The 12,324-nt window shown below is 44.7% G+C and overlaps 1 protein-coding gene and 1 long non-coding RNA gene across 15 annotated transcripts in view; one reads left to right on the plus strand and one right to left on the minus strand.

The window, feature by feature from the left end:
* EIF4ENIF1 (eukaryotic translation initiation factor 4E nuclear import factor 1) overlaps nucleotides 1–12,324 on the minus strand; it is a 39,699-nt gene that overhangs the window by 15,795 nt on the left and 11,580 nt on the right. For all 14 annotated transcript variants that reach the window (XM_069557146.1, XM_069557145.1, XM_069557142.1 and 11 more), the window contains exons 3-7: nucleotides 9,990–10,063; nucleotides 7,902–8,029; nucleotides 6,576–6,862; nucleotides 6,141–6,342; nucleotides 2,625–2,800 (exon numbers count right to left, since the gene is read on the minus strand). In XM_069557146.1, the coding sequence (XP_069413247.1) occupies nucleotides 2,625–2,800; nucleotides 6,141–6,342; nucleotides 6,576–6,862; nucleotides 7,902–8,029; nucleotides 9,990–10,063 (867 nt within the window). The remainder of the gene's footprint in view (nucleotides 1–2,624; nucleotides 2,801–6,140; nucleotides 6,343–6,575; nucleotides 6,863–7,901; nucleotides 8,030–9,989; nucleotides 10,064–12,324) is intronic.
* LOC138422368 (uncharacterized) lies at nucleotides 5,833–8,195 on the plus strand. The gene is made up of 2 exons (XR_011249849.1): nucleotides 5,833–6,891; nucleotides 7,814–8,195. It is a non-coding gene; the product is annotated as an uncharacterized lncRNA (long non-coding RNA).

Here is a 12,324-nt window from a genome sequence, read left to right on the forward strand (position 1 = left end):
CATTGAAACGTCTATATTTTTGTATTTGCTTCATTCTAGTTTGATTTTTCTTTGGATTTCTGATGAATGCATTAAGGCTACCTGTTTTCTTCTTAGCATACTTTTGATTATACCACCAAGGTTTTTCTTTGTTCCATTCCTGTTCATCCCTAAGTGATTTAGGATTTCTGTTTTGATTTCCTTTTCCTTCATTTGACATAATTTTATGTACCTGTTATGTGTCAGGCTCTGTGGTAAGAGGTGCATATCTAAAATCAAATTATTTTTAATTATTTGACTGAAATTATTTGCATGTGTGATCCAACTTTTCATTTTGTACAGATTTTTGTGGCTGTCAGCTTCTAATGTATTGTAATGTTAGTAAATATAACTTACAAATATAGGTGCAATTCTGTTTATGCCAATTACTACCCAACATTTATGGGGACTACTAAGTGCCAGGTACTATCTCTAACATTTTATATCATTTGTCCGTTGATATGCAAACATTATACTGCCCTTATTTTCCCCAACTGATTGGTCATTTTCTGAGAATTATGAGTCTAGTTGTTTATACAGGACAAACAGAGCATCTCTTTTTACTGATCCCAGCTTTGCTTTTAAGCGAGCCTATTGTAGAATAGATACCTTAGTGAGTAAGTACCTCCATGAAAACCCTGGAGAGAATTCCTAGCCTAGGTTCCCATTCAGAATTAACCAAGTTTTGGTTGAGGGTGAGGGCTAAAGGATGAGGTGGTGCTCAGTTCCCATTCCTCCCGTTTATATTTTATAGGCAGTACAGCTGTGGGGAATTTGGAGTAAAGAACTCTTAACTCAAAGCACAAAAACTAGAATTCAGTTTCCACTACTCACTAGCTACGTGACTTCAGGCAAGTTATTTAAACCTCTCTGTGCCTGCTTCCTCATCTATGAAATGGGAACAGCTGTAATCTAACTTACAGGGTTTTTCTGGGGATTAAATGGCCTGTCGAATGTAGAGCCTAAAACAGCATGGCGTGCATGTCACCTATCGTTACTCGTTCAGCTCTGAATTCTCTCTGTCAAGGCACACAGGTAAGTTTCACGGGTGCTTGCAGTGGGAGCCAAGTACAGGCCTCTGAGTTCTGAGCTTTAGCTGTGAAAACTTTTTACAATAAGATTTCCATTGTCTTCTAAGAGAATGCAAAAAAAAAGTCACTAAACACAGTTGGTGTAAAAATAAAAAAATACTGTCCCCTAAGAATTTGAAAAGACCACTCAGTTTTACATCCAGTAAATTAAACTCACATCTGGATACAACCCTTCTGCTCACAGTGAGCCAAAGGACTACTAGCCAGCTCACTGTGAGTGAGATAGGAGCCTAGGAGACTAACAGTTAAAACTGTGCTAGCACTTAAGAAGCAAAGCCAGGCAGCTGCCAGTTGGTTTGCAGCCACCCTCCACCTGCTCCTGACCAGCGCCGTGGACAAGTGTGGCCTCGGGCCAGGCTGGTCCACAGTAAGGCAAGTTCAGAGAGCTGCAGTAAATGCTTAGAAACTTTTGTAGCAATCTGGCATTGCTGTGGTAATTTTACTTTATACTAAAGTATTGGTCCTCAATGGACTGGAAATAAAATCTGGTCTTCACCATAGAGAATTTAAGCTCTACTGCCCTGGCACTCACCTGTGGGCCTGTACCTTTGAGTGCTATCCGTGTCTGCTCACCTGTTCTGTGTGGCCATCTTTCAGGCTTTGGGCAGCAGGCAGATGACAAAGGAGACAGGACAATGCCGCCGCTTGGTCATGCCCAGTGTCGTCCACTCACGTAATAATCGGCCAGGAAGCAGTTATAGTTGAGGAGTCGAGTAAGTTGAAGTGTGTGAACCAATAATTCTAAAGGACTGGCCAAACTTACTAGCTGTATTTCATGTCCTATAAATGATGTCTTAAGATGTACAGATGCTCTTGGTCAAATGGCCTTAAAAATTCTATCTCATCAGTGCTATGCACTGTTTCAGCAGCTACAGAGTTTTGAGGGCATAGGTCACAGTTTTGTATTTTGTCTGAAAATTTGATGAGGCATTGCTAATCCCTAAGTGGTCAAAGGGGACGGGGCAAGGGCAGGGACAAAGTGCAGATTTGGGATATCTTATTGTTTCTGCTTTAAAAGTCGAGGAAGATTAGACCTCAACAGTTTAACAGCAACAGTGATGGTGTCCCACATTCCTTTCCACAAAAGGTTTTCAGAACCATCACATCATAGAGGTACCACCTAACCAGTTATACCTGAGGAATGCAGTTCAGTGTGGTACTGACCACCAGTTATAAAAATCCACCTCCATAGTAAGTTTTTACAATAAACACTTAACTATTTAAAAATAAAAGCAATGTTCTTAAACATCTTAAGAATTCTTAGTCCAATGCTAACAGCCTGGAGAAAGAGTTAACTGGTACAGAATCCTCACTCAATCATTTCTACTTAGCTTCTCAAAACAAAGCCAACAAAAATTCAAATAATATTTAAGAATAAAAGTAAAAAAAAAAACAAAACCTCCCAATCATCTAGCAAAACAAAACTTTTAAATAGAATCTTAAAGACTCAGGTCAAATTTAACCCCAATTGACTGATCCAATTGTGATTAATTACAAGCATGCTGTTACACTCACCGAAGCCAAGCATGGCACCTTATCAAGGTTAAAGAACTCATTAAAGTCAAATTCTCCCGGGGACTGCTCAGGCAGGACGGCCTCCCTTGGCACTTCCTGGTCAGCAGCGGGCTCCTGCTCGAGGACGACCTCCACCTCGTCCTCTTCAGCCACTCCTCCATTGCACTCGACTACGCCTGAAAGCAGAACCGGACAGAGACAGTCTGGTCAAGCACATTGCTCCAGAGGCATCCGGTGGCCTCAGCACTGTCACGAATGCAAGAGCGCTGCGGGTGGCTTTAAAAGCAGGCTTCCTGTACGGGTGCAGCACTTGCCACGTATGCCTCCTACGGGAGCCAGGGCAGGGGAAAGCCTGAGTACCAGGCCACAGCACCAACTGGGCTCAGCAAGGGCTGTGGTCCCTCCCCTGCCCCGCCTTCGAATTTCCATAATGCAGGGGGTCTTCCTTTTCTTTTAAAGGACAATCTTTGAGCATATCTTATAAGAATGGAACCAAATTACCTTGGCTCTGCTTTTACCCATGCACCTGCATTAACACTTTAAGTCCGAGTAGTTACATGAAACCTAGTCCAAGGGCAATTTTCACTTGCCTACTGACTGCAGTTCATCCTTCAAGGCAAAGTTCAAATGTCACCTTCACTGGGAAGTATGCCCTGCCTACCCAGTTTCACCCAACCACAAAATTAATCACCGCCTTCTCTACAATGTTTGTGTTATCTCTCAGAGTACATATCACGGATATTAACAGTCTGATGAGACTCATCAGCTTTGCCTTACTGCGCAGTGCCTGGTCTGGCTATGAGGATGGGAAGATAAGGGAAGCTAACATCTTAGTTTTAGCCAGAGGATGGGCATAAAGCAAAATCTTTCAGATGAAAACAAACCCTTTTTTTTCTTTTAAAATAAATGCACTGAGAGATACAGGAAACTCAACTTTTTAATCTGAAGAACAGAGCTACCAAAGCCCTTCCCTACAAAAGCACCTGTGGAAGAGCTGCTTATGGTTTCAAGATCACAGCAGATACAAAGTCCTCCTAGGGGGAGAAAAAAAAAAAGACTGCCAAAAAAAGAGTGCCCATCCCCTCTCGAAAGGCCCCAACAGGCCTGCAGTCTTGTTATCACTCAGCCAGGATATTCTAGACCAAAAGAGGCTACGTGGTATCATCTGCTTTGGTTCCAGCAACACTTCAGAAAGCTAGACAGCGAGGCAGGGGGCTATAGCAACCGAAAGGTGAGGTCACCTGCTCACCCAGCTCTTGATGCTGTCAGGTGGTGGAAGCGGCAGCGCTCCTCCACGCCATGCTCTGCGCTGTGCCCGGACGGCAGCACTGGGCCTCTGAAGAGGTGCCCCTGCTCAGGGCCCGGGCCTTCTGAGGGCCTAAGGCCCCAGCGAGACGGCAGTTATGTGCCTCGGACAAGGCAGTGGGTCAGCACACACTTACTGCCAGACAGCAGAGGCTGACTGACATTTAACTAAAACTGCTACTTTGGTGGAGGTAGTTTCCTCATTTTATAGACAAAGAAACCAACCCTAGAAAAGGCAAACAACAGCCTAATCAGTGCCAAGTCTGTGTCCTTTCCCACTAGAGCAGTGCTTCTAACTCATCGAACCCACCGGAACCTGTCTGCCTACTTCACGGTGAGAGCCAGCAGAGTCTGAAATTAGTTCAAGTACTCACAAAAAAGCTTTAATGACTCTCCTGTTCTCCTGTGTGGAGATGAGAACATCTCTTAACAGATGAATGGCTTTTGCAAGTGGCAAAAGTGCCCTGTGTGTAATTTTATGCCAGCTTGAGAGTGAACTGGGTCTAACAACTGAGAGTGGGTAGGAATATGCTCTAGCAAACACAACTGGCCATTTATTATGATAGTCTCCAAAGCCAGGGACCCAGGAAAGACAATTAAAGGTTAGGTTTTCTCATATTTCAGAATGAACATATACTTTTCTTTTTTTGGCCTTGCAGTGCAGCATGAGGGATTATCTTAGTTCCCCGACCAGGGATCGAACCCACGCCCCCTGCAGTGGAAGCGTGGAGGAGTCTTAACCACGGGGCAGCCAGGGAAATACAGAATGAATACAGATTTTTCATTAGAGAGAACACAAATTAAAACTTTCTATCACCGGAGGGCTTTAACCATGTCCTCCTTCCAGATAATTTTTTTCTGTTTATAAGTGCAATACACACTCAAACTTTCATTGGTCACCATATATACAATACCTAGCACTGGGCCCTATATGCCAGGTGCTCAACACACACTGTGTTAAAACCACGCAGGCAAAGAACACATCTGTTTTGTTGACAGCTATACTCCTAGCACTGTGACGTGCCTGCAAAGAACTTGACATGCCGAGTTCAACGGAAAGCTAAAATGCACACATAAAGGGGCTCAAAGGCACTCACTGGCCCTCCCCGTCCTTTCATTCTTGCAGCCAAGACGCAACTACAGGACATGTTCATCTTAAAGACGGTCGCTAGGGTAATTAACCATTGGGGGTGACAGAGCCGGGAACCCTGGATTCTACTTGAGGCTCTGCCATTAAACCCACGGGGCCGGGTCCCCGCTGTTACCTCTTTCCAGGCCTGTCTCTTTTTGCATCTGTGAGCTGAGGAGGTGACACTGAGATATTTTGCTACTTTTGGTTCCTTCCTTGTTGATACAGGAATGGCTGAAATTCGTATTTCATCTTAGTTAAGAAAAAGATTGGCTTTTTCTCACCAGAAGCCTGATCTTTTAGGTGAACAGATTACACTTGGTGGTGTTGCCTTCGCCTACCTGAGACAAGACAAAAGCATCTCTCAAAGGCAGTTTAACCGCAAAGACTCTCATGCTGCCCACTTGCCTCTTCACTGCTTCCTCCCAAGACCACCAGCCTGGTCACTGCCCTGAACACGACTATAAGCCCCACCCTGCAGCCGGCATCCCTCACACTTCAGCTCTGGCTTCTTCAGTTTAGCCAGGGAGGTGCCTGAAAAAGTGAGTTTGGGAGAAGCCAAGTGACAGCTGACTAGGAAGGCCTACCACCACAGTGAGGGAGGTGGGCTCAGAAGCACAAGCATCTTGCTCAGCTTCACTACTCACTTCCTCAATGTCCACCTATGGAGCCACCTACGCCTCCATTTGCTCATCTGTAAGATGGGTACAACAGTATCTACCTCACGGGGTTGTTAGAAGTAGGAGTCTATAGACAAAATGCTGATTGTGTGTCCAGTATACACGTGCTCAATAAACGAGACCCCTATTATTTCTATCACATACTCTTACCTTTGGGGCCCTTTCGTGTACACAGAGCTCTTACTGGGTGGGGGAGGCTGTTCTGTTTAGCCCTGCAGGCAGACACAAGTGAAGGAGACAGACACATAGCCTACACAGTGAACTCACGCACAGGAAGCAGCTTCACTGGTAAAAACGCGCCGCTCCTAACTCTGCTGCCTATCTCCAAGTGTACGGTTAAGCCAGCTACAAACATGTCTCATTTCAGAACAGCGAGCTTTCCCTCCCAGAGGTTTTGCTGACCTTCCTTCACAGAGGCTGTTCGTCGCCTTGTCCTTTTTCTCCCCTTATGGTCTTCTTCCAGTATCTTATCATCAAAGCCCGTCAGCTCAATGGTTTCAGACTGGCTCGTGGGTCCAGCTGAGAACCACTCTGGTTCTTCTTCTGTGTAGGAATCGTTTCTTCTACGCTCACCAAAGACACGCTTACTATCCACAAACTCCCTCTGGAAAAGTACACAATGCAAAACAAACAGTAAGATTCTGGTCAAGGCATTTCTCCCTCAGTCCAAGTCTTGATGAGTTCAGCGATGCTCGGTAGTGCAATGAAGCTGCTCCCCACCTCAGCTCTCGGCTCCTCCCTCTGGACTAAGAATGGGCCGTGTTCACCCGGCATCACCGAGTGAACTGGAATAAGTGCAGCGCACACACGAGGAGCCAGAGGATCTGGGAGACAAACCCGGAAACGCTTGTCCTTGTAGTCCCTCTCGCGGTCTCTGTCTCTTGAGTCTCGCAGGTCCTTCTCGCTAAGACGGTGATCCTTCTCAAAGGTCCGAGCAGAGATGATCCTCCCGCTGCCGATCCTGCGCCCGCCAAGCAGGCGGAGCCCGTCGCCGTCTTTCTCCAGCGGGCTTCCCGAGCGCCGGGAGCTGACGGCTGCCGTCACGTGGCAGCCCCCTCCGAAGCTGCGTCTCTGTGGGCTGAGAACAACATCTAAGTCATCTTCCTTCACACGCTCTCGTGGATCTGCAAAGACGCCAGAAAGAGAGAGTCAGGTGAACCAGCAAGGGTAGTTCTCCTCCCGGGGTGGGGCGTGCGTCCGTGACTGGTGGCCACTGGGGTCCTGGGAAAGAGGCACCACTGAAACAGCCAGAGAGTTCGCATATTTTTAACAAAGGTTGGGCCTTTGGCTTCATCTCTCTGGAGGAAGAAGTGTACTTCATAATCAATAACCTTCCATGATTAATCTCTACAATCCTTTTAACTAAATTCTTTCTTTTTTGGGGGTTGTACAGCATGATATGCAGGATCTTAGTCCCCGCGTGTGTGTTCAGTCGCTCAGTGGTGTCCAACTCTTTGTGACCCCCTGGACCATAGCCTGCCAGGCTTCTCTGTCCATGGGATTTCCCGGACCAGGGATCAAACATGCACCCCCTACAGTGGAAACGCAGAGTGTTAACCACTGGATGGCCAGGGAAGTGCCCTGACTAAATTCTTATCTGTATAATTATTAGCAAATGTTTTGTCAATTAATAAACTGTAGTAGGTGTCAGTATTTGAAACAGTAGCTACTTTAAAAGTTAAAGTTTCTCTTCAGCAAATGGTATTGAACAGCTGACTATCCATATGCCTTATCTTCACATTGCTATCACACTGCGATACAAAAATTAACTCAAAGTGGGTCACAGACGTAAATGTGACCCTTAAAACTACAAAGGTTCTAGAAGAAAACAGAAGGAAATCTATGACAGTGGGTTTGCACAATTTTCTTAGGCGTTGACACCAAGAGCACGATCTACTTTAATAAATGATAAGCTGAGTTTGATCAAAATCTAGAACTTCTGCTCTTTTACTGTTCAGAGAAGACAAAAGCAAATCTACTCACCACAGCCACACAGGAGGGCTATGATTTTATTTGCCAGGTAATCATAAATGAACTGTTAAGTTAGTTTTCTGATAATGGTACTTTCTCCCAAGGCCTAACACTCTCACAGCTACGGATGAAGCCAGAAGCGAAGGGCACTGCCTCTGAAATCGTGGCTCCCACCTCTTGGAGACTGCTTACCTACTATCCTGCGCACCAGGGAAGGCCGGTCCGTGTCCAGCTCTTTCTTCAGGCTTTCCGCCGGTGAGCTCCGCCCTGAAGCTGGGTAGAGGGAGGCGTGCCACTTCTCAGGGTCCCAGACACCATCACTGCAAGTCAAAGGGCACCACGGTTCAGCTCCCGCGCCACAAACTACACAGGCAGTCCGCCTTCTGCTACTGCAGAGGACAGGCTATGGGACCCCTTTCTACTATAAAGCTTCACGGTGGCCATCAGAACGGCTCCCTCTTTCGAAATAAAACAACTAACAAATTCTGCAGTGCTTTGCTATTGTTCATGTAATAGCAACAGACTTGAAAAGCAGTGGTCTGCGAGTAAGTGTATCTACCCCTGTCCTATACAAACAAATGCTCCCTAAATACTGATTACTCAGTTTACTGAACATTAGTGCAGGGAGGAAAAAGTCCCTCAATCCTCTCACTAGAAGCAGCTCCTGGAATGCTTGGTGTATAGTCCTCCAGAATTTTTAGGGAGTCTTGGGTTTTCTGTCGAAGGTGCGTAGTCTAGGTCTGATAATGTTACTCCCATGCTAATGATGGGGTGGCAGGTGGTGCCGTGTGCTGAGCAGAAGCTCTGGAGCCTAAGGATCTGGAACCAAACTCCAGCTCTGCCACCACTGACTGGGACCTCCGGACCCCTTACTGAGCTATGTCCTTCAGCCTTGTGCAAAAAGGACTTCTGCACTCCCAGGTCAGACCAGGCTGTGCTGCACACGAGCACCGCACCCTGCTCTTGTCCTTCACAACCTGTCATGGTGGTCACAGCAGGCTCTCAGGAGTATCTGTATCCTGGCACAGACCCACCGTCCAGGATGATGGTCTGATCGACAGCCCCTGATACACACTGCTTGCCACACAGCAGGCAGCAACGCAATGTTTCTTCAGTGAGTCAGTGACCTTCCAGGCCTCAAACTCCTCATAAGGAGATATTACCTATCAAGGATCACTTGGAGTGTAAGAACCCGATAAATCTTAATTCTCTGAGAGAAAAGAAAGAGTAGAATGAGAAGCCCTTTCCTCTGTCTCTTCTTTTCATCATTATCAATATGATTAGGCACAATGTCTCTATTTCAGGATTAAAGCAAGTACACGTATTTTATGCCAAGGAATAGCTATAACAAGAAAATTCAACTTGACGCATAAAAAACCCATTACAGCTTTAATGAAGAAAAAAAAACCCAAAAACCAAAACTCCAGCTAATCTGAGACTCAGCAAAAAATACTAACCAGTTGGAAAAGCCATTATTCAAGGATCACCCTTACCAGGGGTAAGTGGTGTGGAGTCCAGATTCAGCACCCCTATGAACTGTCCATATACAAAAATTTTAAAAAAGCATGTCCTATTTTAACCAAACAATTAAACACTTTATATTCTTAAAAAAAATGTGGGCCAATATCAAGTATTTACCTTGATATTTAAGTGACCTTAGAGTCTTAAGATAACTATAAGAAATGCAATGTAGGGTTATTCTAAGAGACTTTCAGACCATTGTTAGCTATGGCCTTCTCAAACCAAAGCTTTCTACTTCTTTTGAGGGAGCCCAAGATGCAAAAGAGCTAATCTGATTAGCCTAATGGTTCTCCTGTTTGGTGGGGAGGGGGCTGATAAAAGGCTCAGAGCTCTACTGACCATCCTACCCGCGCAGGCCCTTGAAGAAGGACGCTCAAAAGCGTGTGCAAAAATCACTGGCAGAGAGAAGACCCTGGCTGGGGCTCCTGTCTCAAGTCAGCTCTGCTTTGTGGCTACGCGCCTTTGACGAAGGCATTTTCTAGTTTTAGTTTCAACACGCGTTAGTTGAAAGGGAACCGGTTCAGATGTCCCTGGAGTTCCCTGCAGCTTATATCTCTGAATTTTAGCTAATTAATAATGAAGCCGATAAAGAAGACAGTGCAGTGAGATGCCACTTATGTTCAAGCTTACTTGCAATGTATTCGTGTGGAAACCCAATGTCATTACCCCTGAAATCTCCCCACTTGTTAATTCTAGCAAAACAATACAACTCTTAATTTACTAAGTTTGGTGTAACAAGAAGCGGACCCCCATAAATACCTGTCGTACTTCTCAGACAGGCACGAAGGCCTCTGTTTGGAATGAGGGCGTTCCTTAATATCCAGGAGCTCCTCCTAGAAAGAGAAAACATACGGTGATTTTGAACAGTGTTTCTTGGGTCACAGACTCTCAACTTGCTTTTGTCACCAGTAACTCAGTGTCTACATAAGCAGTTCACACAGTTCTTACTTATTTACACCCTGGCTTACTCCTCAAAGGACAAAGTTGGCTTAAGGTTCTCAACAGCTGCTCAGGCGTAACTGGCAAATGATGTAAGCGATCAGTTTATTGCTAAAACACATTCTCTCATAAACTTCCATCTAATAATATGCTCCACACACTGAACGCTGATAAGGCATGGTAGCTTCAGGCTTATATAAAATGTTCAGCTAACCTGACTAGTCTTAAACGCATCAGAATCCAACTTACAAGGGGACAGATTTTCTTTTTATTGAATAGTGAAATTGCAAGGGGAAAAAAAGCATCCCAAACACCCATATACCATTTATCTGGTGTACGTGTCCTTAACAGTCACAATCCCTCTCCTTAACTATTTTGATGCACAAACTGAGAGCCTCTTCAAACTGGCTCCGGTATCCTTTTGACACACCTCATCATTTTGAATTTTTATTTATTTAAGCCGTGATGCCTGCCAAGCAGGATCTTAATTCCCCAACCAGGGATCAAACCTGCACCGCCTGCAGCAGAAGCACAGAGTCTTAACCACTGGACCACCAGGCAAGTCCCCCATTATTTTTAAAAAAGCACATTTTTACTGTCTGCATTACATGTACCCATCCTGTCCTAGTCTTAGAGTCAGCCATTTCTCTGAGAAATCCAAGCTCCTTTAAGTGAGAATGGTGTAAGAATTCGAGGCTTGGTAACTCGGTATCCTCATTTGCTTCCAGGTGGAAAATGAGAAAAGAAGAGAAGCTAAAGGCAAAGGAGAAGAGGAAGGATATACTCATCTGAATGCAGACATCCAAAGAATAGCAAGAAAGATAAGAAAATCTTCCTCAGTGGTCAATGCAAAGAAACAGAGGAAAACAATAGAATGGGAAAGACTAGAGATTTCAAGAAAATTAGAGATCCCAAGGGAACATTTCATGCAAAGATGGGCTCAATAAAGGACAGAAATGGTATGGACCTGACAGAAACAGACGATATTAAGAGAAGGTGGCACGAATGCACAGAAGAACTGTACAAAAAAGATCTTCATGACCCAGATAATCACAATGGTGTGATCCCTCAGCAGAGCCAGACATCCTAGAGTCCAAAGTCAAGTGGGCCTTAGGAAGCATCACTATGAACAAAGCTAGGAGGTGATGGAATTCTAGCTGAGTTATTTCAAGTCCTAAAAGATGATGCTGTTTAAGTGCTGCACTCAAATATGCCAGCAAATTTGGAAAACTCAGCAGTGGCCACAGGACTGGAAAAGATCAGTTTTCATTCTAATCCCAAAGAAAGGCAATGTCAAAGAATGTTCAAACTACGGCACAATTACACTCATCTCACATGCTAACCAAGTAATGCTCAAAATTCTCCAAGCCAGGCTTCAACAGTATGTGAACCGAGAACTTCCAGATGTTCAAGCTGCATTTAGAAAATGCAGAGGAATCAAAGATCAAATTGTCAACATCTGCTGGATCATAGAAAAGCAAGAGAGTTCCAGAAAAACATCTACTTCTGCTTCACTGACCATGCCAAAGCCTTTGACTGTGTGGATCACAACAAAATTTGGAAAATTCTTAAAGAGACAGGAATATGAGACCACCTTACTTGCCTCCTGAGAAATCTGTATGCAGGTCAAGAAGCAACAGTTAGAACCGGACACAAAGAATAGATTGGTTCCAAATTGGAAAAGAAGTACGTCAAGGCTGTATACTGTCACCCTGCTTATTTAACTTACATGCAGAGTACATCATGAGAAATGCCAGGCTGGATGAAGCACAAGCTGGAATCAAGATTGCTGGAAGAAATATTAATAACCTCAGATATGCAGATGACACCACTCTTATGGCAGAAAGTGAACAGGAACTGAAGAGCTTCTTGATGAAGGTGAAAGAAGAGAGTGAAAAAGCTTGCTTAAAATTCAACATTCAATAAAGTAAAATTATGGCATCTGATCCCATCACTTCATGGCAAATAGATGAGGAAACAATGGGAACAGTGACAGACTTTATTTTCTTGGGCTTCAAAATCACTGCAGATGGTGACTGCAGCCATGAAATTAAAAGATGCTTGCGCCTTGGAAGAAAAGCTATGACGAAACTAGACAGCATATTAAAAAGCAGAGCCATTACTTTGCCAACAAAGGTCCATCCAGTCAAAGCTA

This window comes from Ovis canadensis, chromosome 17 (assembly GCF_042477335.2).
Source record: "Ovis canadensis isolate MfBH-ARS-UI-01 breed Bighorn chromosome 17, ARS-UI_OviCan_v2, whole genome shotgun sequence".
NCBI lineage: Eukaryota > Metazoa > Chordata > Mammalia > Artiodactyla > Bovidae > Ovis > Ovis canadensis.